General features: G+C 47.9%; 1 protein-coding gene across 1 annotated transcript in view; it reads right to left on the bottom strand.

Annotated features, from left to right (window-relative positions):
• Nucleotides 1–21,036, bottom strand: part of LOC125954081 (protein groucho-like) — a 51,792-nt gene extending 30,756 nt beyond the window's left edge. The window contains exons 1-2 of the mRNA XM_049684082.1: nt 20,898–21,036; nt 17,959–18,532 (exon numbers count right to left, since the gene is read on the bottom strand). Coding sequence (XP_049540039.1) covers nt 17,959–18,009 — 51 coding nt within the window. The 5' untranslated portion in view covers nt 18,010–18,532; nt 20,898–21,036. The remainder of the gene's footprint in view (nt 1–17,958; nt 18,533–20,897) is intronic.
• Between the last annotated feature and the right edge of the window lie 6,675 nt (nt 21,037–27,711).

Genomic DNA, 27,711 nt, shown 5'->3' on the forward strand with positions numbered 1-27,711 from the left:
GCGCTAAATATTGCATTCGTGTAGTGGGCCATCGTCAAGCAACATATCACCGAAATTTGCATGAAGCAGATGATAAGCTAAACGCCAAAAAGTGCAAAAAAAACACCGAGACCAAACGGAAAATGCTCTCTTTTACCCCTCCCTCCTCCTTTCGTCGTCCACACCGCTTTCTGATGGCTAATTCAAGGGTGCGGCATGCACGCAATTCACATCGAAGACAAAGCACCCTCCCCACCAGAGACTTTCATCGAACCGAAGGTCCGGCGCGGCGGTGTTGTTGTAGCTTCCGGAATTGGCCCATTCCGGAGCGACCGGAGAAGTGAGTAGTAGTGGTAGGGTCAACCGCAATCCCTCCAACAGAACAGCTCAACTCGCACTCGTTGCGCGTTGCGTTTCCCAATAAATGTTTGACAGATGCTCATATCATTAGACCGTCACAGGGCGTCATCGTCGTCGTGCAGACCCCTTCTCTTCCTTCGTTACTGGCAGAGGAAAAGTTATGGCAACAAAAACGCGCGACAACAAAAACGCGCGACAACAAAAACACCAAACCCTCTCTCTCCCGTGCGTGCAGCGCAAGGTATTTAACCCCCGGGACCGTTGGACTGGCGTAAGGGCGTCTCGCTGGCGTCGTCCCTTCTTCGCGTCCTGCACACGGACACACACCCAGGACAAGGGGCGACTGGAAAGTCAAAACCCTTTTGCAAAACATTTTCATTTCTCGCCCGGATTTTTCCACTTTTCCCGCGTCTGAACGGCAGACGGTGCGCGCCGCAACTGTTGCAAGCTGTTGTTGTTCTGTTCTCTCACCCCATGTTCCCGGGAGTGAACGCCACCAGGAGGATGATTCCCATCATAAATCTTCCCCACAGCGGCACATGGCAGTTCCACGGAGTTGGAAGAAGAACCTCGCTCTCTCTCTCTCCCTCCGGAAGTGGCATTGTTACGATGCACAAGGAGGGCACACTACGCTGCGGCAACAACGATGAGGACGACGCGCCACGAGTTATCTGCTTCTAATCTCACCGAAGCGTTACCCGAAAACCGGATCATGCACTCGCTCTCTCTCTCTTTGTCTCTCTGTTTTCCAGCATTTTTTGTCTATTTCTAGTGCTGCTGGTAGTCGGTCTGTCTGGTCTGGTCTTCAACCAATCCCTCCCCTTTCTGCTGCTGCTGCTGTCCCCCAAAAACAAGGGAGAACAAATTTAAAACCATCCGCAAACAATGTGCGTGCGTGCCTGCATTCGAACAATGAATTATGTTTTCAACCCTCTTTTCGTTCCTGAGGGTTGCGTCGTCTGCTCGACACATTGGGGTGTACAACAACACCCTTCCTCTTCATTCTTTCCTTCTCCTCCCGGACCGAAACCGGATCAAATCAACCGAGCAACTACCGTGCGCAGAGCAGAGCCAGAACGGAATCCGCACCACCACCACCAGCTCACCTTCTCTACTCTTTCTCCCTCAACTAAAAGTGAAAAATTCTAGCCGTGGAGTAATTGTTAATTAAGAGGGTTGGTGCAGCACCACAGACCGGGAAGGAGAGAGAGAGGCGGAAGAAAAAGAAAGAAGGGTGAGAGTGTAATCGCTTCTCGCGACCATAGTACCACCAACGGAGGGAGGGAAGGGGAGAGGCAACCCAAAGGGCACTAAAATTGCACCCCCTCCAGGAGGCGATTCCTCCATTCCTTTCCAATGGTTAGCTTCAATGATGATTGGTTGTTGCTGTTGTTGTTGTTGTTGTTGTTCCTCAACATGGGAGAGGGGGAATGTAGAATCGGGAAATTATCACCCTGCACGTGGCGTGGTGCGCTGGCGATGATGATGATGATGATGATGGCGAAGAGTGCACCCCTTGGTCAACAATGGACCTTCTGCTTGTGCTTTCTATGCTCGGTGCTCGGAGGGGAACCATGCTCATAACGATCTTATTGAAATCGAAAGCACCCAGTGATGATTACAGCAGCGTTGGTCAAAGCGGCAGGACATTAGACAGCTGCATTAGACACCATTTGAATTTGATAAAACTTTCAAGAGAATTCTCGTTTAGTAATAAGAGTTGATAAAAATTAAACCAAAATGTTAGTTACATTTCGCGAAATATTAAGAAGTTCTTAACAGATATGTGTCGACTGTGATTTTAAAAAGAGATTTTCGATCACTTTTTAGCTTGAGTTGAGTTCTGCGTTATCTGAGAAAGAAGGGTTGTGAGCAATTGCGATAACAGACAATTTTTCTTACAGGTCATTGTGATTTTGCAATCAGAACGGTGAGGATTTTATGTTCTTTCTACTATTTTATTTCACTAAAGGATTTTCCGTATTTTAAAAAGGAAATTCCACGCTTTACATGAATATTTTTTGAGCAATTATATGTAAATAACATCGATCATAACAACAAACTAATTCAGTCAATGTTTAAAAAAAATATCAATCCCAAGAAAATATAAACGCGCAAAAGTGTATAAATTCAGGAAATAATACAAAAAAAGTGTAGAAAAAATAAAACGAATGCAAATAACACACCACGACAATGAAAAAGACAATAGAAAAGTAAAACTGAAACAACTGAAGATGATGAACCAAATAAGAAAGGTAAAAAAACATAATGAATAACAACTAAGAAAGTATAATAAACAAATTGAAACTGAAACATAAAAACCATTAACCATACCAATACCGTTCCAAAAAAAGCAAAAGATAATAAGAAAAATGAAAAACGAAATCGAAAACATAATGAAATCGGTTCTCGATCCTCGCAAAAACCGCCACAAACCGTGAAAATAGATAAAATATTAATGAAGCGAATCAAGAAAAACAGAAACACCCGAATGATCAACGAAAATAAAAAAAGGGATAACACCAACACGGAAAAAAAAAGTCGATAACAAACTGCCCACACTCCTCGTCTGTTCGTATCACACCCCATGAACGTGAAATAACGGAGGGGGGGGGGGGGGGTCAGCGCAGCCACAACCGCGCCACGTGAGGGGTATAAAAGGACCGACAACAAACACACGGAAGGGGGAAAAACACCCCCAGATGCCGAGTGGAACCGAAGGAAAATTGGAAAACCAAACTCATGATGGACCGTGGCCGGGGGAGGGGGAGGGGGAGGAAGACCAATAAACCCCGACGCTGCGTGGCGGTGGCGGCCACAGTGCGCATAAACACAGCCGCCAGCCAACAGTTGATAATCACACAGAGGAGGGTAGAGGTAGGTTAGTGGTCACGGGGCCAACGTCAACGGTCTTCTCTCCCTCATTTCCCTCTCTCGAAACGGCGTCATTCCATAAAAACCTCCTCCTCTTAACCTTACGGAAAGGGCTTCACTCCGTAATGGAGGAGGGTTTGTGACCGAACAACCGACCAACCGACTGGCAGCAGCAGCAGCAGCAGCAGGACGCAAACAAGACGCTTAAATTAATCCGGAAATTATTATCTGTGAAACGAAGCACCAGGGAGTGAAAGAGGGTGGAAGCACCCTCACTCTCTCTCTCTCTCTCCGCCTCTCAGTTCCGCTTCAATAACTTCGACACCGAGATGACGGCGTCGCAATCGAGACACGACGCGCGCGCTTCGTGACATGCTGTTCGTCGTGGGGACGCGGTGAGACAAACGGCTCTTTCTCTCCTTCCCTTCCACACCACCCTGCGTCCAGCAAATTATTCTCTCTCTCTCTCTCTGTTTCTCAACACCCCATATTACCTCGGGGATTGACCCCTTACGGCGTCGTGGGGTGTTGTTCCCCAGCCCGGTTTAGAAATTAATACCCAAACTAGGGAGGGAGAGCAACATTTTGTCCCCCTTTCGTTTATGCAGCATAACTAGCAGCAACAGTGGGAAGAGAAGAGGAAGAGAGGAAGAGTCTATTGATTTATCGCCCCTTTTTCGGGTAATAGTGCGCGTGTGATGTGCATCATGTCCGTACCCAAAGGGCCGTAGAACGCACTCTCTTTTCCCTTAAAATAGGGATGTTTGTAAGGAAGGGGACACACACCGTCCCCTTTTGCGGACAACCGAGACACGATAGGGCCTAGAGGAGGTTGGGATAATGAAGGCGCGCTGCTTCAGGCGTCACGGTCACACACTAGTAGCGGTGACCGCCGGGGTCTGGGCCTGTCGAGGGGGAACAACCAAACCGTGGAGACAGATGAGATTGTCGAGATTTACCGACGGCGACGACGACGCCATATGCTCAATGATGCCAAACAACTTCAAAGCAATTACGGATACGGTGACACACACACACGCACACTTATGGTGACAAACGTGTGTGTGTGTGTGCCAGACGACAGCAGCGCCGACGACCGCGATCGCTCTGAAATTGGAGAAACTTGTCTCGTGTCTTGTCTGCGACCGTTGCGCTTCGATGATGATTGCCAGGGCGTTTGATGATGGTGATGATGGTGCTGCTCAGTGATCCCTAGACCCACCATCCCGCGCATCATCTCGCAATCGATCTCGAGGGACTAATATCCCCTCCTCCTTCCTTTTCGCTCTCACTTTAATATTGCGCCGAGGAAAAAGGTTTTTTTTACCGACGAGTGAAAAAAAAACACATAAAATTCTTAAATTATCACTCCAACCCGGTCTCTGTGTGTGTGTCTTGGCGAGGCCACGTCAGTTCTCAAGTGGAGTGTGTGGCACCACTACTCCCTTCCGTGGACCGCTTAGAAGCCACTTAAGGGTCCCAACGAGAGTCGTCGTCGTCATCGTCATCGTCGTCGTCATCGTCATCGTCGTCGTCATCGTCATCTAGGGGGTAAGCGACGTTCAAGGAGAGGAACACACGGTACCTCCACACCAGTGGGATGCCACTTGTCAAGTGTCACCTCGGTAAAGAGACCACACCGCACCGCACCCGCGGGTCGCCCCCGGATTCCCGGGTGCACTTTCCGCGAAACGAACATCAATCGTTCGTCAGTTCCCTTTTTTCCGTGGACGTCTCGAGGTGTGCGTCTCTCATCCGGACATGGCATCTCGAATCCCTATGGGAATATATATCCGACAACACCGGAGAAGAAGAGGTCTGCTTTTTGTGCTAAGAAGCGGAAGGGCGCGCGTCGTCAACGGCACATACAAGTGATTGTAGAGAAATGAGGAAAAAGAAGCAAAAGGAAGTGAAGAGAAGGAGAGTTGGTATTGAAATATGAAACTCAATCCCCTTGTGGCTCCGAGGTGGGTCCCTATTCCCTGGTCGTAACTCTGTAACCGAGTATTAGGGAGAGAGAGACTAGAGACCGATTAGCATAACAACAGTAGCTGCTCTTTCAAATTCCAATCTGGTTGCCAGGACCCGGTTGAACCTTCGCGGTCAGTCATGCTTAAATCCTGAGAGTTAAGCGTCCGCCAACAAAGTCTAGATCTCTCCTCTTTGATTTGATTTAACAGCGCACTTGCAAGAGCAGAAGAAGACTTCCGGACCCCCGCCGTGTCTTCCTTCCTTCCTTCTTCCCCTTCCAGAGATAGTATTGTGTCCCCTCTTGTCGTGCGCCATATCAGCTTTCAACTAGTAGCGCCGCAGCAGCAGCAGCAGCAGCAGCAGAACGGCCCACGTCCTAGAGCTTCCTTTTCCTTCGCTTCACTTCACTTCACTCTTCAGTTCGCTTCGTCGCTGGTGCCGACGTCGCTATCTTCCGGACGAACGGAAGCCGGTTGCCAATTCAACCGAACCACAAACACAATCCCCGAGGAGAAGCACGCTTTCCACTCAACCGCATCCAAACAACGGCACACATTCCGACAACGACGACGACGACGACGATAGATAGCGGCCAGTGTGCACGCGGAGGGAGAGAGTGGCATTATCAGTGGTAGCGGCGGTTGTCAGTGGAACGAACCGTCAAGCCACATGCTTTTCACATGCACCAAAAATTACCGTCGTGGCCGGTCGCTCGGCAGGCAGGACTGAGAGATTAGCAGCAAACCGAAACACCGTCGTAGAGTGTAAGAGAGCAGCAATAGGATGGTGATGTTAGCTCTTTTTTTCTGTTTGCATCAAAGACAGATTCCTTTCTTTGTGTGCTTCTGGTTGTCTGGTGCGAGAATAGACATTTTTCTACAGAATTTATACCAGGTGTTTCCATAAAAAATTATCAGTTTTACTAAATAGAGGGTTCAAGTGATTTACGAATAATATGATGATTAATTTTAACCATTTCATTAACAAATTTTGCCAAACTATTTTGACAAATATTAACATATTAAAATTCCATGAGATTGACATTGAAATGAAAATACACACAGATAATTAAAAACATCGATCAAATGAGAATTGCATAACCAGAAATCTTAAATCGAAACGATGAATTAATATAGTCTGAGGAGTAAGCATTCCACAACACACTGGAACTAAGCAGCTAAAGCAACGAAAAATGCTTCCAAAACTCTTAAACCAAACTGGAGAATGATACACGTTCGTTAATGCAGCGAACGGAGAAATTTACGGTTAAATTTCATTACCTGGGAATTGAACCTCGAACCTTCCGAGTGCGAGTTGGCTATCCTAACCACTGTACAATATGGGATTGCATCAGTAGCGGGTTTCTCCAACCATATATTCTTCCACAAAAACGAGAATCTTGGCCTAAATTGCTACATTTATTATATGCGCTGTAATCTACGTCTCTAAGATATTTTCTCCAATCGATAGGAAATGCACTTGCGAAGCAATTCGTCGTTAAATACAAACTTTAATTGAGTACAACGTTGAATCAGCGAATGATTTTCATCGAAATGGAAAGGGTAGCCATGAGCCATGATACTGAACTTATTTAAAATAATGTTTTTGGTTGATAAAAAAACTGACAAAGACTCACGGCGTGGTTCATCCAACCAAGAAGGCATTGGGAACTGCAAAACACACAACAAGTGCACGTGCACAAAGGATAAAGATATGAAGGATGAAGGATGAAGGAAATGTGACATGTGGTAACATATCCAAACAAAATGCAATTCTATATGCACACCACCCCAAGGAGCCACCAAACATTATCCATGATTTTTCTTCCATTTCAGAACACACACATACACAATATTCTTTCCCGATTTCCCATACTCGAACCTCGGGTCCTTTGCTCCTTCAGTCCAGCTGCAGCTCTTCTTAACCAAGAAGCAATGATGATGATGATTCCCCCACCTCCCTTTCAGGTTGCTTCCACCTACGCTCACCCCACCCTTGGAGTAAACAATCATCAGCCCAACGACGAATGAGCGAGCAAACAGACAAACAAACAAACAAACAAACAAATGGACGTCCACAGGCCAAGCCAACGGGCAAATACAATATATCCAGCAGGAGGAGGAGGAGGAGTGAAGCATCAAATCAAACCAATGACTATAGTCACACACACACACACCCCCGCGCACACATACATACACCTTTACCACCACAGGCACCAACAGCACCCAAAACCTCGCCAGCCCACCAACAAACAAGCGGGCCAGAAAGCAGATGATATGGCAACCATTATAACAACCAACACACACACACACACACACAGTCCTCTCTCTCTCTATCTCTTGCCGGGTGATGTGCAAGCGCATTTCTCTGCTTGTGATTGTACGTGTGTGTACGTGTGTCTCCAGTTTGTATGCATTGACACTACACGTTGCCGTTTATTGTTGTCACAGCCACCACCACCATTACCACCACACCTTCCTTCTCTGGGCTTCGATCGATGCGATTTGACTTCGAGGCTGTGGGGAACGTCTGCCCCCCCCAAACCCACAGAAGAGATCGTTATGTTGAGCAGATGAGCAGTGTTCAACAGCAACGGCGCACACCACACCACAAAAAGGGGGGACCATAAATTCAATATTTGCTTGGTTTCATAGCTCAAGTGTCGTCACACATTCCCAAAGCCAAAGCTGAAAACAATATTTGTACGACATCGGAATCGGAATTCATCTGTCAGATCTGAGTTTTTTTTTGGTGCACCAGAGCACAACAAAGGCACAATACCACATCAGAAATTAACATTAGGAGGAAAGCATAACATTTTTTTTTTGCAAATCCCTCCAGAATGACATTCTTATTAAGCAGCTTAGCCCGAAACCGAACAGAGCATTCCGGAAACTAATCCGGATTCGCACATGCCCGTGTGTGTGTGTGTGTGTGTGTTTGACCGATGCACACCCATGCACCACTACTTTCCTCTAGCTGCTTCTCTCTCGTCTGCTGCATCGGCGTCCATCGGCCACCACCGATGATCACCGCAAACAAACGTGATGTGCTCGTCCAACCGCAGACACGGCGCGACCTTTCTGGCGTTCTTCTGGACTAGACCACGGAGAGAGAGAGAGAGAGAGAGAGCGAGAGCCGGACATGTAAATAGAACAGCAGCCACCCACAGGGGGAGGTGGTGGGTCCAGCGAGCAGGTGCGATTGTGGTAAATAAGGATGAAAATGGCATCACGAACCTCATCCCCCCCGGAGCGGTCTGGTCTGGTGGTCGAGAGGCGAAACCATAAACCGCATCCGACGACCAACCAACCGACCATCGCACCACCAGCACCACGACCGCGCGCCTGACACCTGAATGCACGATGTGTTTGTGCCTCACCACGAAATTTGTTTGATTGACCACAACACACCCCTAGACACCCTCCCATAAAGGGAGCAGAAAGCCACAGGAGCAGCATTTGATTGCAAACCGAACCAGACGAGAGAAACGATAACCCCACCACCACCACCACCACCACCACCAGACCCCAGACGGTAGAGAGGCACACCGCAGGTGACAAAAATCGGTTACATTTCAGTGGATTTTGTCAATCCGATCAGCGGCCCCCGCGGGTTAGAAGCGGTGGTTACAGCACATCGTAGAATCGCGGACCGGAATGTACCCCCCGAGAGGAAGCAGGAATCGGGGGACTAGACACAATTCACATTCACATTTGATGCGTCACTTTCGTCTCGCACATTTTTATGTGGTTGATGCAAGCGGCAGCCCGGGGGTGTTAAAATTGGGGGGAAAAACGCGATTGGTTTACAATTTTTACACAACGCGGAGCGATGTATAGGAAACACGCATCACAAGTAGTGAGCGGAAAGTCGGGAGCATGCATGACTAACGATAGGTTTTTACATCGATTGTACGCAGAACGGATTGATGAGACCACAGCAGATGAGCAGATCTCGTTTAAAGTCGCCATTAACGTTCATGTAATCCATCGAACTTTGTATAATGTGTAATACCTTGCTTGTAAAAATTATAAAAAATTATGTCAATAAGTGAAACAATAGAGAGCAAACAGTTCCTATGTTTGGATAATTGAATATGTTCAGTCGATTGGAACAGAAGAAATTTTATCTCTTTAAACATTTTTTAAAAGGAATAATTAATAATAAATAAAAAAGAAGTATTGAATTGAAGCAGCCGCTCTATTAACTTTAACACCTTAAGTGTTGATAGAAGTAGCAACTTTTTGATGGTTATTACAATTTTCCACCATTTTATTATTGTACGTTGCTAAGACAACGGGATCAGGTCCAAAACCGACTGAAGAGCGAAACGAAAAAATGACAGCACTATCTCTAGAATTTTTAACTAGGTCTACGGTTCATTTTTCGCTAATATATTATACTTTGGACAATCGGACAACAAAACTGGAAAAGAATGCAGTAATGCTGTGCAACAATGCACGGAAATTCGATCTCTGAACCAAACATCCGTTGGTGTGAAAGTAGATGGCGCGCAATTGGTGAGGTTTGTCTGTCAGTCTTGTTCGTAAACAAAGATTGCGAACAAATAGCTTCGAAACAAGAATGAAAAGAAAGAAAGACAAGAAGAGATCTGCAAAATTGACGAATAGCGAACATAACGTTAGTGTCGAGACGTGAATGTATAGAGCTCCGTGCATGACAGATAAACTGAACGTGGATGGCACACGCATGGTCTGCATTAATTGCATTTCATCGAATTTAATGTCAAAAAAGGAGAAAGAAGAAGCATCGAGAGCGTCAAACATTAATCGAAGTCCCTCCTATGCAGTGCAGAGGGGTGCAGCGGTTCAGAATCAACGAGCTTAACCCTCGTCCTTCCTGGTTTTCCAACAGAACCAAGCGTCATTCCGCTTCAGTTTCGACTGACACTGAAGATGGCGGTGGTTGGCAGTGGCGCTAAACAAGCGTTAAAAGTATGTTTTCACTTCGCTTCCCCCTTATTCACGAACCGGAACCGGAACCGGGCCCGGAACAGGATGACCACAGAGGGACCCGAAATAATGAACCCGGATCCCGATCTCATTTAACACAGCGACGGCGGCGCAAGGGGGAACAGTCTCATTTCCTCGACGCACAAAAACCGGACGCCAGATGACCGGAAATCAAGGACGATGCGCCCGGTATAAAGAAAAAGAGAGACATTAGATCCTCGGATGGGATGAACAAACATCGGGGGGGTTCGACCATAAATACCTCTCCCAAAGGACAATGCCTTTCTAACTCTCTCCCCTGTTACGTCAGTATATGCTATCCCTTAATGCGATGAGAGGTTTCTTCGCCAGGATGCTATATGCTGCAAGTCATTACTCGCCTCACGGTCCCTTCTCCTTGCAGCGTGCCTCTTCTCTGTGGTCGATTTTTCTACTCTACTGCCGCATCATGCCGTTGTTGTGTGATTATAATTTATTAGTTCTTCAATTACATGCTGACGACGTCAGACAGAGAGAGATAGGGAGGGAGGGAAAGGGACACGGGGGTTTATGTAGCTCTCTATTAACTCCAGTCTAATCAGCATGCATAGACTGAATAGGAACTGTCAAAGTCGTGGAATGTAACACAATGGCACGTCCACGAATATGGTTCAATTAGGTTCAATTCAGTTCAAAGAACGTAATTAGACGGGGAAAAATGAATTTATTTTTATGAATCTAAGTATTAAGTTTTATGATCTTAGAACAGGAATGCAATATTTACCGTTAAGAACTGTCAAAATGTTCAAAAAGTTTTATTGATTTGCTGAAATGTTGCAAAACATTCTAACATTCGTGTATTAGATCATCAAAAAGTTGTATCAAAATAATAAAAAATAAAAAATAAAGTAAGATATCAAATGACTGTTGGCGAAAAGTCGATGACAGTTTATCGTTAATGAAGAAACCTTACATGTACTGGCAAATTCTTTAGACAATGAAATGGATAATGTAATAAAAGAAATAAGTAACTGATTTTAAAATGCATTGCAATGAAAAAAAACCCCGCAACAATAGAAGTTCAACAATAACAGTAACTAATTTGGAAAAGAAACTTAGAAAAACAAATGAGCGACAGAAAAGCAATTTGATTAAAAGTGCACCAACGTTGCAAAAGGAAAGGAATGGGAAAAGCTAACAGTTCCCCCTTTTTTTGCTGCTGCTTCTCTGGTTAAAAGAAGCTCGCATCGTAAAACCAACAATGAAAAAAGATAACAGAACAAATAGCCACCGAACTAGCCAAGTGAACAAAGTAAACCAGTTCCCGTTGAACGCTACCCCCTCCTCCTCCTTCGGTGCCCCTTCCTCCTTCAGAACACGACGAGTGCCGAGTAGTGCACACCAAACACCGCTTTGGAAACCAATCCAAAAACCACAAACACCTCGTCTCCTTCCCTTGCCTTTCCTTTGCTGCATACCAAACCCCCCCTGGAAGAGGAGGAAAACCATTTAGCACATTTTCCATTACGTTGAGCGAACTGCGTGGCGCGAATAGACGGAGTTCTCGGTGTGTGTGTGTTCCAAGGTGAGGAAGAGGGAGTTGGCAAAAATTTGCCCAAAAATGCAGCAAATGCACCGCGGCCCCTCACGCCTTATTCCCTCTCTCTCTCTCTCTCCAGAGTTCGGAAGTTGGCGAAAGGATATGCAGCTGCCGTTTCCGAGGCGTTCGAAGAGAGTTTTCTGCTCCATCCTGCATTCCAGAACCAGAAGCGTTGCAATTGCTCTTCGTTGAGGGTGATGGTGCCCCACCCACCACCACCCACAACCACCCTCATCGTCGTCGTCGTCGAAACCACTCGAAGGAGGAGGAAAGTTTCTTCATTTTGAGGTTAGAATGCTTTCCGTTCGGTAGAAACCGAAACGGTTACAGAACACCACAGGAGGAGAAGGAGGAGCAGCAGAGCAGGAAGAGGAAGGCAAAAACCAGAAAACCAGTAAAACCATCTTTTCGTATCAGTTCCCCTTTAGCCATCGCCCTCCCCCAGGAGTATTCACCAAAAATCCATCCAACAGCCAACTACTACTACTACTACTACTGCGGAAGGAGCCGAAGCCGATGGCGTTCCCAGGAAGAAGAGGAATTTAGCAACGAAAACCGCACTCTTTCGGTCTTCAGGTTGCGGTTTTTCATCCTCATAACTCAAGTTTCTCTTCACTCTGGCCCCTCGCTTGGGACTTTTTACTGCCTTGGATCGGATCTCGTTTGATGACGGAGAGAAAGAAGAAGGACTCTGGCTGTGGTGGTGGTGTCCCGTTTCGGAACGATGGTCCCAGTGCAAAAGGCCTTCTTCGCGTTCACGAGAAACCACCGACAGATGAGCCCCAAAATCTACCACGAAGCACACACACACCAACGAGAGACAGCTGGAGTCGAGGATTTGGACTTGGACTTGCCTTGGGAGTTTGGTGTTTTTTTGGAGTTTAAAAAGAGGGAAGGAGTCAACTGCGGGGTGGTAGGCTTCCATGCCACCCATTTGTGGTCGATACCCACCCCTCCGCCCCTTTCAAGTCCTCCAAAAAAGGGTTCGAAGAAGAAGGATTGGAAATCTTTTCCCCGGAGCGGAGAATACCCTCGTCAGAGAGAGACAGAGAGGGATCGGTTTCGGTCAATAGGGTTGACCACAGTTGATAAAGCGCCAGGCGCTGGCCATATCATTGGGCGGATTCTGGTTCCAGATTTCCCCCGTCTCCCCTTCTTCTCCAGGGATAGAACCTTTTCTATTATGAATATTTAATTCGGAACTCGTCGGATTTCTTCTTTCTAGCCGGGTGCTAGGACCAGGAGGGATTTTGTGATTAAACACAAAGCATAAATAGCTATCTTTAGGAGGACAATATGGAGTCGTTTGCGATCTGGATACCAGATTTTGCATCAACGAAAGTTCTGATCAGAGAAAAATATTATTGAAGGTGACGCGTCCGATAAACAGAAACGATCTTCTTTCTGCTGTTGCGCTATTGAAATATTGGAAAACCGAAAACCGACGAGAATGTGTTGTTAATAACAAGCAAAAATAACAATCGAATCCGAACACAAAAAACAGAAAATGGACTCAATGACGACGACGACAGCAGACGAATCTCCATATATCCACCGCCAACATACCAAGCATTCCCGCGTGGTGTCTCGCGTCCTCTCTCTGTCCGCCTGTCGCAGGGGGAGTGACACGGAAATAAATAAACAAATTCGCCCGCCCAAGGGGGACGTATACACACAGACACACACACACACAATCGCAATGGCGGCATCAGTCATTTCCACGGACGAGTCGAGACGAGAGGAAAAACGCTTAAGTAAACATAACAGAGCACCGCACAAGGTGGCGAGGAGAATCGGGAATCGGAGGGAGGAGTAGAGGTGAGGGGTATAGACAACAGTTCCGTTCGCGAATAAAGTGTTGGTTTTTGTGGCACCGAAAAAACATCGACACCAAAACACACAACATCGCAACCGCAAGCGAATGATCGTCCCTATGAAAAAAAAACGTTCGATTTTAAACTCCAAAAACCCCAAACACTAAGGTAAGAGAAAGAGGAGCAGCAAATCCTGCTTTAAAACCGTTGCAAACCCCTAAAATAAGCAGAAAAACCTCCATCTTGTTGCAGGACATCCCCTGGAGTTCACTTCTCTCCAGTAGGACTCCAAATGCACGAGAAGGAGAAATGTGTTGCTACTAGAGAAGGCGATGGTTGCTACCGTGTGCGCACACTCACATACACACACAGAATAGATCCTAGTAGCCTCTGCGTGTGATGTACTTTGGCAGTTACAAGGAAATGAATTCGCGAAGAAAACAGAAACAAGGACGAAAAGTTACCTTTGGCTCCCCACTACCGGCGGTCCCCTCTCCCTTACCTTTCCACGCCATATTTCCCGGCACGGAAAGAGGAAAATCCTGCTGTGGAAAAGCGAAAAACAGAGGAAAATTCGTTTCTCTTATCCTCTCTTTCTCTCTCTCTCTCTGCACCTTCTCCTCTCTCCTCCACTCTATTTAGTTTGCTTTTCCCTCACGCAAACGATCCATCCCGTGGGGGAAATCCTTCCTTCTCGTTCTCGCGTTCATCATCTCTCACTCGCGCATCTACCACCACCACCACCACCACCACCAGCAGCCCCGAAAAACCAACACACGTTCTACCAATTTCCGAATCGCCACTCTCCCCACCACCGCATCCACTCTTCCCTCGCGCCCTCATCATCATCATTCGCCACCTCCGGAAAACATATTTACTCCCCTCTCTTTCTCTTCACCTCTCTCTCTCACACCGCCTACTGCACACACATCACCCGAAGGGCGCATTTTGTTGATTTAAGGAAACGCGGCAGCCACAGGAAGTCGAACGCCGGGAAAAGAAAACAGAAACGAAGCAAAAGCAAACAAGACACACCACCACCGAATGGTGAGCACCGCCGTTGCTGCTGCTGCTGCTGCTGCTGACTGCCTGACTGATGAAAGGTAAGCCAGCCAGCCAGCCAGTCGGCCACCACCCGCACCACCACCCCCAACACTAACAGCATTCGTCGGTTGTGCCCTGTGGTATTTCAGGTTTGAAATGTTTTCCAACCGCGCCACCACCTTCACCCCGCCAACCCAACACAGTGAAGCTAAAGTTGATGTGAAAGAAGATGTGTGTCATGGTAGGGAAGGGCAGTAGGGTGCTGCTCCTGTGTGTAGTGATGGGCAAAGGAGGCGCGAGGTCGAATTTCAATCTTGACGTTTGCTCTTGTTTACTCAACTTGTGCCACCGCTGCCTCTGCCACTGCCTCTGCCTCTGCCGCTCCACTCCACTTGCTGTGCCGCATGCACCTTCGCTTCACCTTCTCCACTACGTTATGCCAGACTCATTCATCTAGTCGCCATCGCGCATCAACGGCGACAACAACAACAACAACAATAATGAGGATTCCGTCCGCTGCTAAGCATCAACGCCTGAGCATAAAGAAGCCAAATATGCTAATCAGTGAAGACGATTTTGGGGGGAAGGGGAAGGGCGATGGTCGTCGTCACGGGTCTTCGAATCCGTTTCTCTTTCGATATTTAGCGTTTAGGATCAACATTCTAGTATGCTAATTATGTAATAGTTTTGGGATTATTGCTGTAAACAAATGAATGTGCGATTCGACGATCGATAATTCAAAATGTAATGGAATTCCAATCGCGCTATAATAGCTTTGATAGAATAAAAATGCATCTAGGACTATAGTGAAAAGGGCGTGGGAGAAATGCCTTTAAATCGCTAAAATCTTTACAAAACCGCTTGAACGTACATAAAAGAATACTTTTACAAGCATTTGGTTCGCAAGTGCCTTAAGACTTGATTGAAAATTGATGGTGTTACTGAAATGCGTACTTAAAAAGGTTGATAATAGCTCACAAGAGTTCAAGAATTCGTCCCGGCAATATATTCCGGAGCTGTTTGAGATCAGATCTCCATAACCGTACATCCAACTCCAATTCTAAGTAAGTAACGCACTTCTAATGCATACAATCTTCCTTTTTGGTAATTGTTGAAGGGAAATTGCTTCATGGCGTTCTAAAATAAACAGATTTCGATTATTAAGTGACTGTTATGTTCCTTTTTCTCGTAATATAAAAACATAGAGGTTTTTTTCTAATTTCTAATATTAATGAAAGAATAGATGAATTAAAAATGACAAGAGAAACAACAAAAATGCAAAACCTTTCCCCTCCAAGAATCCGAAAGTCATAAATAAAAAAGGTAGTAAACACCAAGTTTCATTAAAAGCAAAAAAAACACGAAAAAAGTTGTTCAAAAACTATCCTCTCCACACCACCCAAAAACGCAAAACAATCCCACCCCATTGGTGGGTGGGGGGGGGGGGGGGGGTCTGGTATCACGCGCATAATTGCATCGAATAAATTCCGTTACCCACCGCGACGCATTTTCCTCCGCTCAAAAATCATCCATCCATCCACCAGCGGCACACCAACAGCAGCACCAGCCAGCAGCAGCATCATCAGCATCATCATCATCATCATTCCATCATAATTCGTCTCATCATGAGGTTAACCATCCACGAAGCGCAGAGAAAAAAAAATACAGAAAAAAATCGAATCCAGATTGCGGTACGGGATGTGGGTCGTGGGGTGGCGACGAAGAGGGGGGGGGGCTGCCACCGCCTGCTGCGCAGCGCCACAATCAACCAACGAGAGAGAAGCACACGCGAGGTGAGAAACACACGCTAAAAGCCGGAGATCTCCCATACGTGTGTGTGTGTGAGCGGTACGAAGCGACGCGAGAGGGACAGGAAATCGTCGCAGCAAAGAGATAGAAAGAGACAGAGCGAGAGAAAGAGAGAGACAGCAGAAGGGGCCCGGGCGATGAGATGATGATGGCGGCGTTTGCACGCTTTGCGCTAATCGGCACCGTTAATTAAATACAACTTCCCTCCCCACCAACCAACCATCATCACAGCAACCCCTCTTCCGCTTTATTCGCTCTTCTTTCATCTCTTTCTCGCTCTCTCGGGCGCCCGCACGCCGTAAATACCAGCGCATCGCGGCGTAGTAATCGGAGGTTCTCTCGCCACCGCCGTCGCCGTCGCCGGATGCGCCGCTTTGTTCTTCCACTCGCCCTTCTCTACCCGCCTCTTCCTTCTACTAACCCCCACCCCTTCTCTGCTAGTAGTGGCCGGAGGTGCTTGTGAGCGGAGTTGTCAAACGCCGAGGGGTGATGCAGAGCAGAGCAGAGCAGAGAGAGCACACAGCCTCCTCAGCACACCCCAAAAAACCATCGCCGACACACGACAGCCAGTGCGCGCGCCCGTGTGTGTAGTAGGCGCAGGAAAAACGAATTAGAAGCCCCCGGGACGACGGAGGGTAATTATAGGCCTCACGGACGAACGGACGGAGTCTGACGGGGAGGAGACGAAAGATGATGTTGGCGAGTTTGGTTTTTTTTCTTGTTGGTCTGCTTTGCGGTAAAGTGTGAGGGAGGCGGTGGCCACCTTTTTTCCGTTTTATCTCTTTTCTACGTACGCACACGGCCGCCGTTCGCAGCATAGAGTCGTCGTGGTCGACGTCGCCGTCGTCGTCGTCGCCGTTGCCGTCGCCGCCTAGTGCGATGAGGTGCGGTGTGAGATAGTAATTAAATCGGAATCTCCCAGAGCACAATCTTCAGACCTCGATCTCGAGATGCTCCTCTGTGTTTTTGGGGCAGAGGCGCCGTTGGAACAGAGCATTACTTTCGGGGCCCCCTTTCCCAGTGCGCTTCACCCTGTGCAAGTGAAGGAGAAGAGTAAGTTATGATGTGCGCCGACATCTTGGGCATCTCTCACTCCGCCCTCTCGCCGCAGAATGAAATGGCAGGAGGGCCCCCTCTGCGAGTGGGTGCCTTTGAGCTCATCATCCCCGTGCTCTAGGGAGGATGTCAGATGGATAGAGGCATCCAATATTTGTCGGAACAAACACCCTAAAAACCGCACCAGAGCACTCGATGACAGGAAAGCCGCTTTTTAAGAAGTCAGAAGGAACAAGGACCATAAAGATGAATGACAAGAAGCTGGTCCTCGGAAGTCGTTTGCCACGAGAATAAATAGAGTCCGAGTTCGAGTGCTCCTGTGTCCTGCCCTTCTGTTTGTTCCTTCGTCATTCATTTCCCGTCGGTTGGGCGTCCCGGCGGTTCGGGGAAATTGTAAAATAAACAAACATTCCAGAAGGTGCTGGAAGGATAACAGCATAAAATATAAGTAAACCACACACGAAGGGGGATCCCCGGCCCACGGAACACTACTTACCGGATGACGGGCCGCAACCGCAGCCGCATTAATGCCAGCATTCGGATACATCTTTCACCGACCAGATGCCGCCGCGGGTTCTTCCGCTGGCTGCGCGATGATGCTGGAACCAAAATCACCAAACCAGACCACACACTCTCACACACTCGAGGCACGAAACAACGGTTTTGGGAAGTAGGGTTGAATTGCACACACCGGCTGGTGGTACTAGAGGGTGACACACCAGACCGCGAACACTCCAAGTAATCTACCGACGAAGTACCGACGGCACCGACCGTAAACACTCTCTTCTTAGCCGACGGCTTTTTGACCGGCCTTCTTTGCTCGGCCGCGAACTGCCTTGCCCGGTTGTTTGAACTTCACTTTTTCTCCTCTTTTCTCACACGTTGCGAGGCAACCGCGGGACAGATTGGACTGTCCTAGAGACGGTTGCACCTCCTACTCCTCCTCTACCACTAGTAATTACACCCGGATTTATCACTTTCGCAGAGAAAGAACACTCACTGCACACACACACGCACAGCAATCACTACCACCTTCTCTTCTACACCATTTGTTGATTGATTGAGCTAATCTGTGGCAATTAAAAGAGGAGGAATGGAAGGGGGGGGGATAAAAAGAAAACAAAACACATAACCTCATTAGTACAGCGGCAACACAACAGCATATGTTCGACCTAGTTTAATCTGGTTACAACAAACCACTTCAGCTTCACACACACACACACACACACACGCCGGCCCCTAGTTGCGATTGTTTCTTGGAGCCGACGGCCGACGGTACATTCTGGGTAAGCGCCACAACAACAGAACCAACAACACGAACCAGCAACTGACAGTGTAGGTCACGGGCCACGCGAGAGAGAATGACACAGCGAGATTTCGTTTTGTTTTCTTTTTCTCCCCGCCACCCCCTACACAGTTGTGTTGTTTCAATTTGTTCAACTTGTGTTTGATTGTTTGAACAACCACTTTGTGTGTGCCGGTGAAGAAGATAAACACACACACACACAACCACAACCACACACGATGCCGCTCATCATCATCAGAGTTACGTTGATAATGAGGTCGTCCTCAGGTGAGCAAACGCTTTTTCGGCAAATTCCTTCTTCTCACTTCTCACAGAATCCCGCGAATGTTCACACTCGACGCTCTACGCGGCCTAAAACTTGCTAACGAGAAACATCCAAGTAACCCTCCCTTCCCTTCCTTCTCTTTCGTTCCAGGGCTTATCCCTTTGTCTGCGGATCCGGCACAAATCCTTCCTGCTCCTGGGGGGGTGGAGAACGATCCTTTCGTGAAGCGCACACACACAGACACACACATTTTGTACTCGTGAATTTCAAACATTTCAACATCCAAAGTAATCCAATTTGCGTCGAGGCGGAAGAGATTTACCCCCCCGGGGTGATCGCACAGCACCCCTTCGACCCGACGGCAACACACACACACACACACGGACACGGACACGCAAAAAAGACTCCCACGCAAAGGGGGTACACCACGGGAGGGTGGGCGGCGCCGAACGATGACGCCAAATTCAATTATCAACCGATTTCACTTTCCACTCGCGTTCGACACGCCGCCGCCGTCGCCGTTGCTGCCGCTGCCACCACCGTCGTTACCACCGCGACAAACGAGCGCAAAAGAGCGGGAAAGCATGCCATCCCGCTCGCTCACTCGCGCACAGTAGCCCGCGTTTGGTCGCGCGCGCGCTCGCTAATAATGCGCGTACTCCCAAAGCGGGGTTGGCTGGCGGCGGAGGGTGATGCTCAACCGTCAGCGCCAACTCGATGCCTGGTGCTGGATGGCGGCGATGATGATGATGATGGTGTGTGGTTGCCATTCACACACGTGTTCCTATGAACTATCTTCGTTCTCCACTACAATACGCGAGGCCAGGACAGCACCACAGCCAGACGTCGTTGGACCGTTCTTTGTGTCAACCTAGGCCAGGCCAGGCCAGAGCCAGGCGAACGCGCACACCAAAACCTCACTTTATCGGACCCTCCGCCTTCTTCCACCACGGACGAACGCAGCACCAGCAGCAGTTGATGTGAGGCAATTAATTACCAGCGACCCGTAAAAAAGGTCTCTCTACCCCGCGCTCGCGCCCGGCGCTTTGCCCTTTTTTTTTTTGCTTCCTCCACTGATCGACGCTTCGCTATTCACGCGGCTGGCTGGCTGGCTTGCCGACGGTTCTTTTTCCCCCTTCACACGCACACACCACACGCGCGGCGGGGACTGGCGGGGACCTCCACGCGCTCAAGCGCTCGGCTTCATCATCAACGGGCGCGCGCTTGTGGGGACTCTGGGCACAAAAAGATATAATTGCTGACGACGGCGACTGCGACCGGCCACGGTGGTGACGGCGGCGTTGTTCCCTTCTGCGCGCTTGGCGCTACCGCTGCTGCTAATGAAACGTGGACACCCGGAGAAGGAGCAGAAGGAGAAAAAGTTGACCCACGGCGTCGGTGAAGGATAATTTACGCACCACACGGCACTTGCACACACACACACGCACGCACTCACACACAAGGGCGGAGTGAGGTTCAATAGTAAAAACCGTTGTTCCTGCACCGCCGCCGAAGCACTACTCCTCTGAGCACGCGAATCCGTCGCCAACCATACACACATAGCAGGCGTTTTTACCAGGAGAGCAGCAATTTCAAATTACGAAATGGCCGGACGACGGCGCGAAACAAAGATTGCCATTCAACAACACACTACTGTCTCCACACACAGAGAGGGGGAGAGAAATGGCAGATTCGCCTTTCACAAAACCCGGTGCACGGGTCACAATCGGGCATCCAACCACAGATCGCCCCAAAAACACGAACACTTTTTCCGTGCACATCATCCACGGTGTTTTTTCACAGAATTTCCCTCAGGAGCTGGCGCGCCTGGGGGCCACACGCGGTGCAACAACACGCTTCTTACCGATAATTGAGCACCGTGAGCACCGTGACGCGGGATGCGCTTTGCCGACGACTACGCGAAAACGCACGGAAAACACGACGACGACGTTGCTTGGGAGAGAGCGAGCAGCTGCGGAACACACCTCCTGCATCGACCACGGCGTAATTTTGAATGCCGCGTGTGTGTGTCGGTGCCGCGTCGCACGCTGCCTGCCCAGAGACGCGCGCTACGAGATACACACGCCGTGTACGGATACGGTGCGCGTGTGTAGTGGTGAGGGCGCCGTACGGAGAACCCGGGCTCGGTTTATGACCTGCGGTTCATCACTTCAACTCCGATCGAAACGCTACTTTTCTCGCATTTTCAGCGAGATTATTTAAAGAATTTATGATTAGTTGAGCAACAAACTGTTCCCAAGTGAACAACAGACACTAGAGAGTTGTTTTATTACCATCCAAGGTTATTAACCAGCTCCTTGTGGCTCACAGGAGACGAAATCCTTATGACACCGTCAACCGCTTGGCCCAGCTCGAACGACCTCATCGGCCATCATGCGAGTTCTCGAGTGCTGAAATGTACCAACATCACCGTTTCTGGCTCGATCCGGGTCCGGGACCGGAATACACGGGTTTTGAGTTACAGTATAATCTCCAAATATGGCCAAATAAACTCACAAACTCGATTCCAGGATTTTCCCGGTCGATTGAACCCGTAGCGTACAACCATTCCGTCGAACCGGGCAGGTGAATCCTGTTTGATCAATAGGTACCTTTTCCAGGTTACCCAGGCACGGCACACACATAACCAGCCTCCCCCCCGGGATTCAGATTACACACCGGGCGCGCTCAACAGCCACTCCACAAATAACTAGAACGATGTGCTCGAGAGTGTGCGCGCCCATCTTCTGCACCGTACAATCAATTCCTCCTACTCCAAAGCGGTCCACAAACGGTCTCAAGTGGTCCCCGCCCCGTGTCGTAGAAGGTCGTATCCTCTCATTGCGACACATGCGAGCGAGACCTGGTACCCTCCTGGTGAGTCATCCGTGCTCATCCGGTGCCTCTCAAATATTGACCACTTTAAGTCAACCCCACCTAGCGTCAATTCCTTGTTCAAACAGATCAGCTTGCCTTGCCATAAAGATCGAACTGACTGACCCACCGACCGACCGGCCATTGAGGCGTCCGGTGTCCGGAAGATGTGAGGATAAGTGCAGACAAGAGCCGTACACACATCATTGGAGCGCGCCGCGGTCAGGATTTCGATGGATCTTCTTTTGCCTACCTCTTTGGCCGTTCCTTCCACAAACCAAACGCGATCAACTTGAAACCGGCGCCTCCGAAACCGCCCCACAAAAAACACCCGAGAAAACACGGGAGCGGCGCACTGAAGCATAATCAAAGGGGAAGTGTGATGACGGTGGGGGACACCTAGCAATTTTAGCCGCCCCGGAATGTTTACCGAAACCATTTGCGCTCGGACCAAACTCGGAACCGTGCTGTTGTGTTTATTCTCTTCTGCTGCTTGTACTGCGCTGGTCATCGGTTTCTTTTGTGATTAGAGACCAGCCACGGCACACGGAAGATGCAATTACCGGGGAGTAAGAAATCGTATCCGCAAGACCTGTTGTTGTAGAAGAAGAAGAAGTAGAAGAGCTGCCTTCTAATGGTGATTAAATTGGTCATGATGCAGACTCGTCGAATTGAATTTAAAACAAAACATGGAAGATGTTGTCGTCATGTTCGCCAGATGCACACACACACACACATACACTCGAGACACATCAAACGCTTCAAGACTAGACACATCAAACGGGCTAGGGAATCTAGGGGATTTGGAAAATAAATTAGAAAAACATACGCTACACATCTTGGAGCGCGGACGAACGGACGAACGGACGGAGGACGAGCCCCGAGGTGGACAAACAGTGGCAAGCGGGCTGTAAAGCAAACATTGACAACTGTGTGCCTCCCCTAGGGAGTAGAAAAAAAACGGAGGAACGACGAAAACAAAATGTTACACCAAGAGAGCCAGAAGAAAACGCAAACATCTGAGTAATTATCAAATACGCTCAGCCCCGCCCAGGGCATGGGGGGAGCTGCAGAAGTGAGAACTGGAGGGCGTGAGGACCATGAAACCAATATTGCGCCTTCTTCCATTGAACACACTGTTGGGTTGCTGGTTTTGACATTCCACGTGCCTCGGCCTCCTTCGACCACCCTTTTTTCGTGTCTATACAAAGAGAGCCACCGTTCGTCGTTTGCCGGGGAAGCTTCATTCCGTTCCGATTTCGTTTTTCCTCCGTAGCTTCCCAATCATCACTTCGTGGAATCAGGTCGTTCGCTTCGCAAAGGGCCAGGGCCAGAGGGAAGAAAGGGTTTGCACGTTGGAGTGTGAAACGGCGGAAGCTAATGGCGGGTGGCGGTGACGGCGGCGACGGCGGTGACTCGCGCTGGTCGGAGCTGCAGAAGCAATAAATCGTTAAAATAAAACAAACAAACATCTCGGTGCTGACCCAGAGCGCGCGCGAGGGCAGATTTGGCCTCTCCGTGATGCCCACAACACCACCGTACCCTCCCCCGTGCGTGTTAGTGTTGTTGCTATTAGCACACTCTCGACCGCCGCCTGCGTGCACTGGGAGCTCGCTGTGCGTGCGTGTGTGTGTGTGCTAAAGTAAACAAAACTTTGTTAAATACAAAAGTCAACAGCACAACAAACCGAGACTCTCCAGACACACTATACCGGCTGCCGGCCTGGCAGTCATATTATTGGGTCGATGGGGAGAGTGACTCTTATATTCTACCACCGTTGGGATCGTGTCTCAAGTGGAGAGGCTTTGGTGGTATCGTGCGGTTTAGGATGCCGGAAGTTTGCAACATCGGAAGAAGCCGATTTCTAATCAACAATCAAACGTTAAAGAGGTGACCACAAAATGGGTTAGAAGTTGGGGGAAAAGAATCCGAAACAGTGGCCGTATATGGGTCCGAAATCAGCACCAGTGTTTGCTATGGTCACAATTTTAGAAGCAAATAGAATGGAGTACTTAAATTAGGCAAGAGTAACTTAAAAAGAATTAGCACAGAATCTCCTACTGCGTATTTCAGATTGAATCTGACTTATTCTTTTTAGTCACTGCACTGTCGCTAGCAGACATATTGCGGACCTTTTAATGGAGTTTTAATTCTAGTAGGCATTGATAATCTTATTCAAACGCTCATACCGATGGATCGAGAAAAGAGAGGAAAAAATCAGTATCTATGAAAATCCGATTTGGCTGGAGACATAATCACAAAATTCCTAAAATTGCGAAATTTAACTCAAAATGCCGTATTCAAACGAAACGGTGCACCTTTACGTTGAATCGGATAAGATAAATCAGTTGTAGAAATGGAACAAATTCTCTATGATTCAGACAAAAGTAACTCGAAAAATCCACAAAAATCCATGGATCTCTTTTCGTGATTAGGCAAAAAAAAACTCAAAAAAAGACATTACTTTTCGCGGAATTTATTTGCGATAAGGATTGAGGTCATATTATGCTAGCAAAAGGGCGAATAAGAACCCTGAAACAAAACTCGATTACCAAAACCTATACCAGGGAGCTATGCGAACAAGTTTCCCCTTAATTTAGCAATTTTAAAAGGGTCTGTAACTGTGGTGAGAAATCAAATGTTCTTATCATTGAGGCAACAGCGAATCGAAGCTTGTGCGAGCATGAAGACGACGGCAAACGATCTTGTGTTTTATTTGTCAAACAATGAAGATTCCCCTGATTTAGATAGCTGCCTTTTCATAGATCGGACAAAAAAAAATAAATCCACCAAATTGCCCATTTCATGATAAAACCAATTTAGTTCAATATTTTCGCTTAAAGACAATAAAAAAATAAACAATAACCTTCAAAATGGCATCCTTTGCTCCCTTTCACGCTGTTTTTTTAGAGTGAGTTGAGAAATGGCTTATTCTTTCTATTTGAAAAAAACTTCACCCAGATGCTTCTACTTCAACAGTTAACAGAAGATTTTTTATGAAAAGACACACGGTTTAGCCCTCGCTTTTCTTAACATCATTCTGCAATGAATGCTAAACGTACTAAAATTTATACGTTTTAATTTGCTGCCCTTTTGAAGTTTTGCGCATAATCCTCCCCACTGTACAGTGCAGTGCTTTCAACTTGCCATCATTGTCCTCTCTTATCCATCTGCAGATGACTCCCTATTGCTCAATTCAACCAAACAAAATGCCATCAAGCTCCCTTGCCCTGTCCTGCCCTGGTGTCCCCTGTAGGCGCCTCGTATTCCAACTACCCAATCTTCAATGCTTCAAAAACAACCCCCTTAACCCTCCACGTCCACCACCACTACCACCACTGCACACAAGCCGCAAAAACCCATCGTGCCATCTCCACTTCATATTTCAAAATGTTAATTTTCGTGTAAACAATACAACTTCTTGTGTTTAATTAGCGCCGAAACACTGCAAGCCACCCTTTTTTCACCCCCTCCCCGATAGGCGGGGGGGGGGGGGACATGGGAGAACCCAACACGACCCCCGGAGGACACGACAGACACGACTTTAACTGTACAATCAAACATCAAACTCTCGGCGGCGGTCGCGTCGTCAGGCGCTCGACGCTCGGTTACGGCGGAGCCATCATTTGCCAACCAGATGTCGGTGCTGGCTGGGTTTGAGAATGATGAGAAGGCTGGATTGTTCCACAGGGCGAGATGGTGGGGTCATATGTTGACACGCATGTGGTAAGACCGTCAAAACATATTCGCGATGAGCTAACAGGGGCCACGGATGGATGGTTAGCCAAGTCCCAAACTCAGTCGCATAATTCGCTGCCAGAAGATGCGTGAAAGACCATGCGTTAAGCCTTAAAAAGGGAGAAAAATAAAAAAGGGAAAGTAGAAAAGAATTAACGGTTTTACTATGCTATGCCTTTAGTTTGGAGAAAAATTTAAGAAATATAATCAAACAACTGTATTTTTGATTCTTACTAAGTCAGTTCCAAAACGCAACTAATCCTGAACTCCATTTGTTCAAATCTCTCGTTTCAACGTGCCAGTGTGCTCTCTCGGTCTTATCTGGTTCCATAGTTCACTGCGGTAGCTCCAAGGCAGACGATTGGTTTGATCTCTGATCCCCAGCATCTATCAACCCATCAGTGTCAGGATGTTTTGTAGCATTAACCTCACGGAAGGCCGACACCACCAAACAGTGATCGTGATGAAACAACAAATCAATCAATCCAATACGGATCTGCGTCCCGTGGCTGACGTCGCATTCATTGGACCGGAGGAGAGAAAAAAAAGTTGTTTGTTTGCAAATAGCGCCCGTACTGATAATTTGCCAGTAGGCTGCTGCCACAGAGCAACCATTCTGGTCGCGTCGCGTTTTTTTGTGCAATTCACATAGTAGGCTGGCGCGCACATGAATAAAGATCGAACAAGCAGATAGCGAAAAAAACCGATGCCGATGACGAATTCCTTTTATCCGAAATGAACACCATCGAACACCATTGATTTGAATCAGGCCTCGCGGCAATGCAGCGCTGGTCAGATGATCAGCCCAGATCCAGTTACAAATAGGCTCACCAGAAGCCGACCGCCGCCATGATCCGATCCTCGGTGTGCCCGCAATGCGCGAGTCGAGAGCTGACTATCGACGACTTTCCACGTCACGCCAGTCGTCTAACAGAATCAGCCACCGGCAATCCGTTAATGGGGCTCATAAATTTTTATATCTTTTAATCAGCGGTCCCCCAGCGGGCTCGATGGATGCCCATGCTGCTGCCACTGCTGCTGCCAGCCCCGAGCCTATGCTTTAAGATAGCACTAGGTGGGACGACCTACACCGGTAGCGCGGGGCTATGGAGTAAAAGATCCAGATCCAAGGGTCGTGAGGTCCGTCCGTGGGGAGCGTGCGGAACCGGCAGCGCACCGGCATCGATGGAGGTGAAACCGTTTTGTTATTAAGTCGACAGCTGATACAGTAATTAAAAATTTATGGTTGAATTATTGCGCGAGAGTTGATTTGCTTGTTAGGCCGCTGGAATGGGGTGGGAGGGTGGGTGGGTGGGTGTTTGGGCCTCGCGCTGATGACTAGGCAGACGCGGAGTGCGGATAATGGGTGCAGAAGGTGGACGGTGGATTAGTGATGGAGAAAACAGCTGAAGCTGTGCTCAAGAGTGAACCATCATCAGGCGCGCACCATCAGCCGCTGTTTGATGTCTTCTGCTTCATCACACAAATCCAGTCAAGTGTGAAAGTAAGGCATTCCATGTAAGGCATGTAGAGAGAAGGAATGATGCATTGTGTCGGCATTCACTGATTGAGATTGAATGTCGCCATGAAACCGTAACATAATCACTTAATGCGTACATGGGTGTAAACTGTTTACAGTATTTACTTCCTCCAATACACAGGAGAGGTTAGAAAGTGTTATTCAAAATACTCGCATTCAAGGTTCATGTACTCCAGGAAATGGGTTGAATACCTTAACTGGCTACCATATTTTATCTTGGAGTACCTCAACTTTTAAACTGAACATTCGACGCTTTTTTTGAAAATATACAAATACATGGAGTTTACGACGTTGAGGATTTTCTTAATATTTTCTTGAAATACCATAGCAGTCTTGAAGTGCCACGTCAGAGCCTACTACTATCGATTGTCAAGACATTGTCAAAGGTACAAGCTTTTCGTCGTGCGTCAACCTCAGTTCCATACAGGTTAACTGTACTTTCTTGTCTATGACCCAGTCACCGATTTGCTTGATAGTGATATTGGTGGCCTTGATTCGTCATACCGAACAAGCAGAGGTTGCTGTC

The sequence above is a fragment of the Anopheles darlingi genome, chromosome 3, assembly GCF_943734745.1.
Source record: "Anopheles darlingi chromosome 3, idAnoDarlMG_H_01, whole genome shotgun sequence".
Classification (NCBI taxonomy): domain Eukaryota; kingdom Metazoa; phylum Arthropoda; class Insecta; order Diptera; family Culicidae; genus Anopheles; species Anopheles darlingi.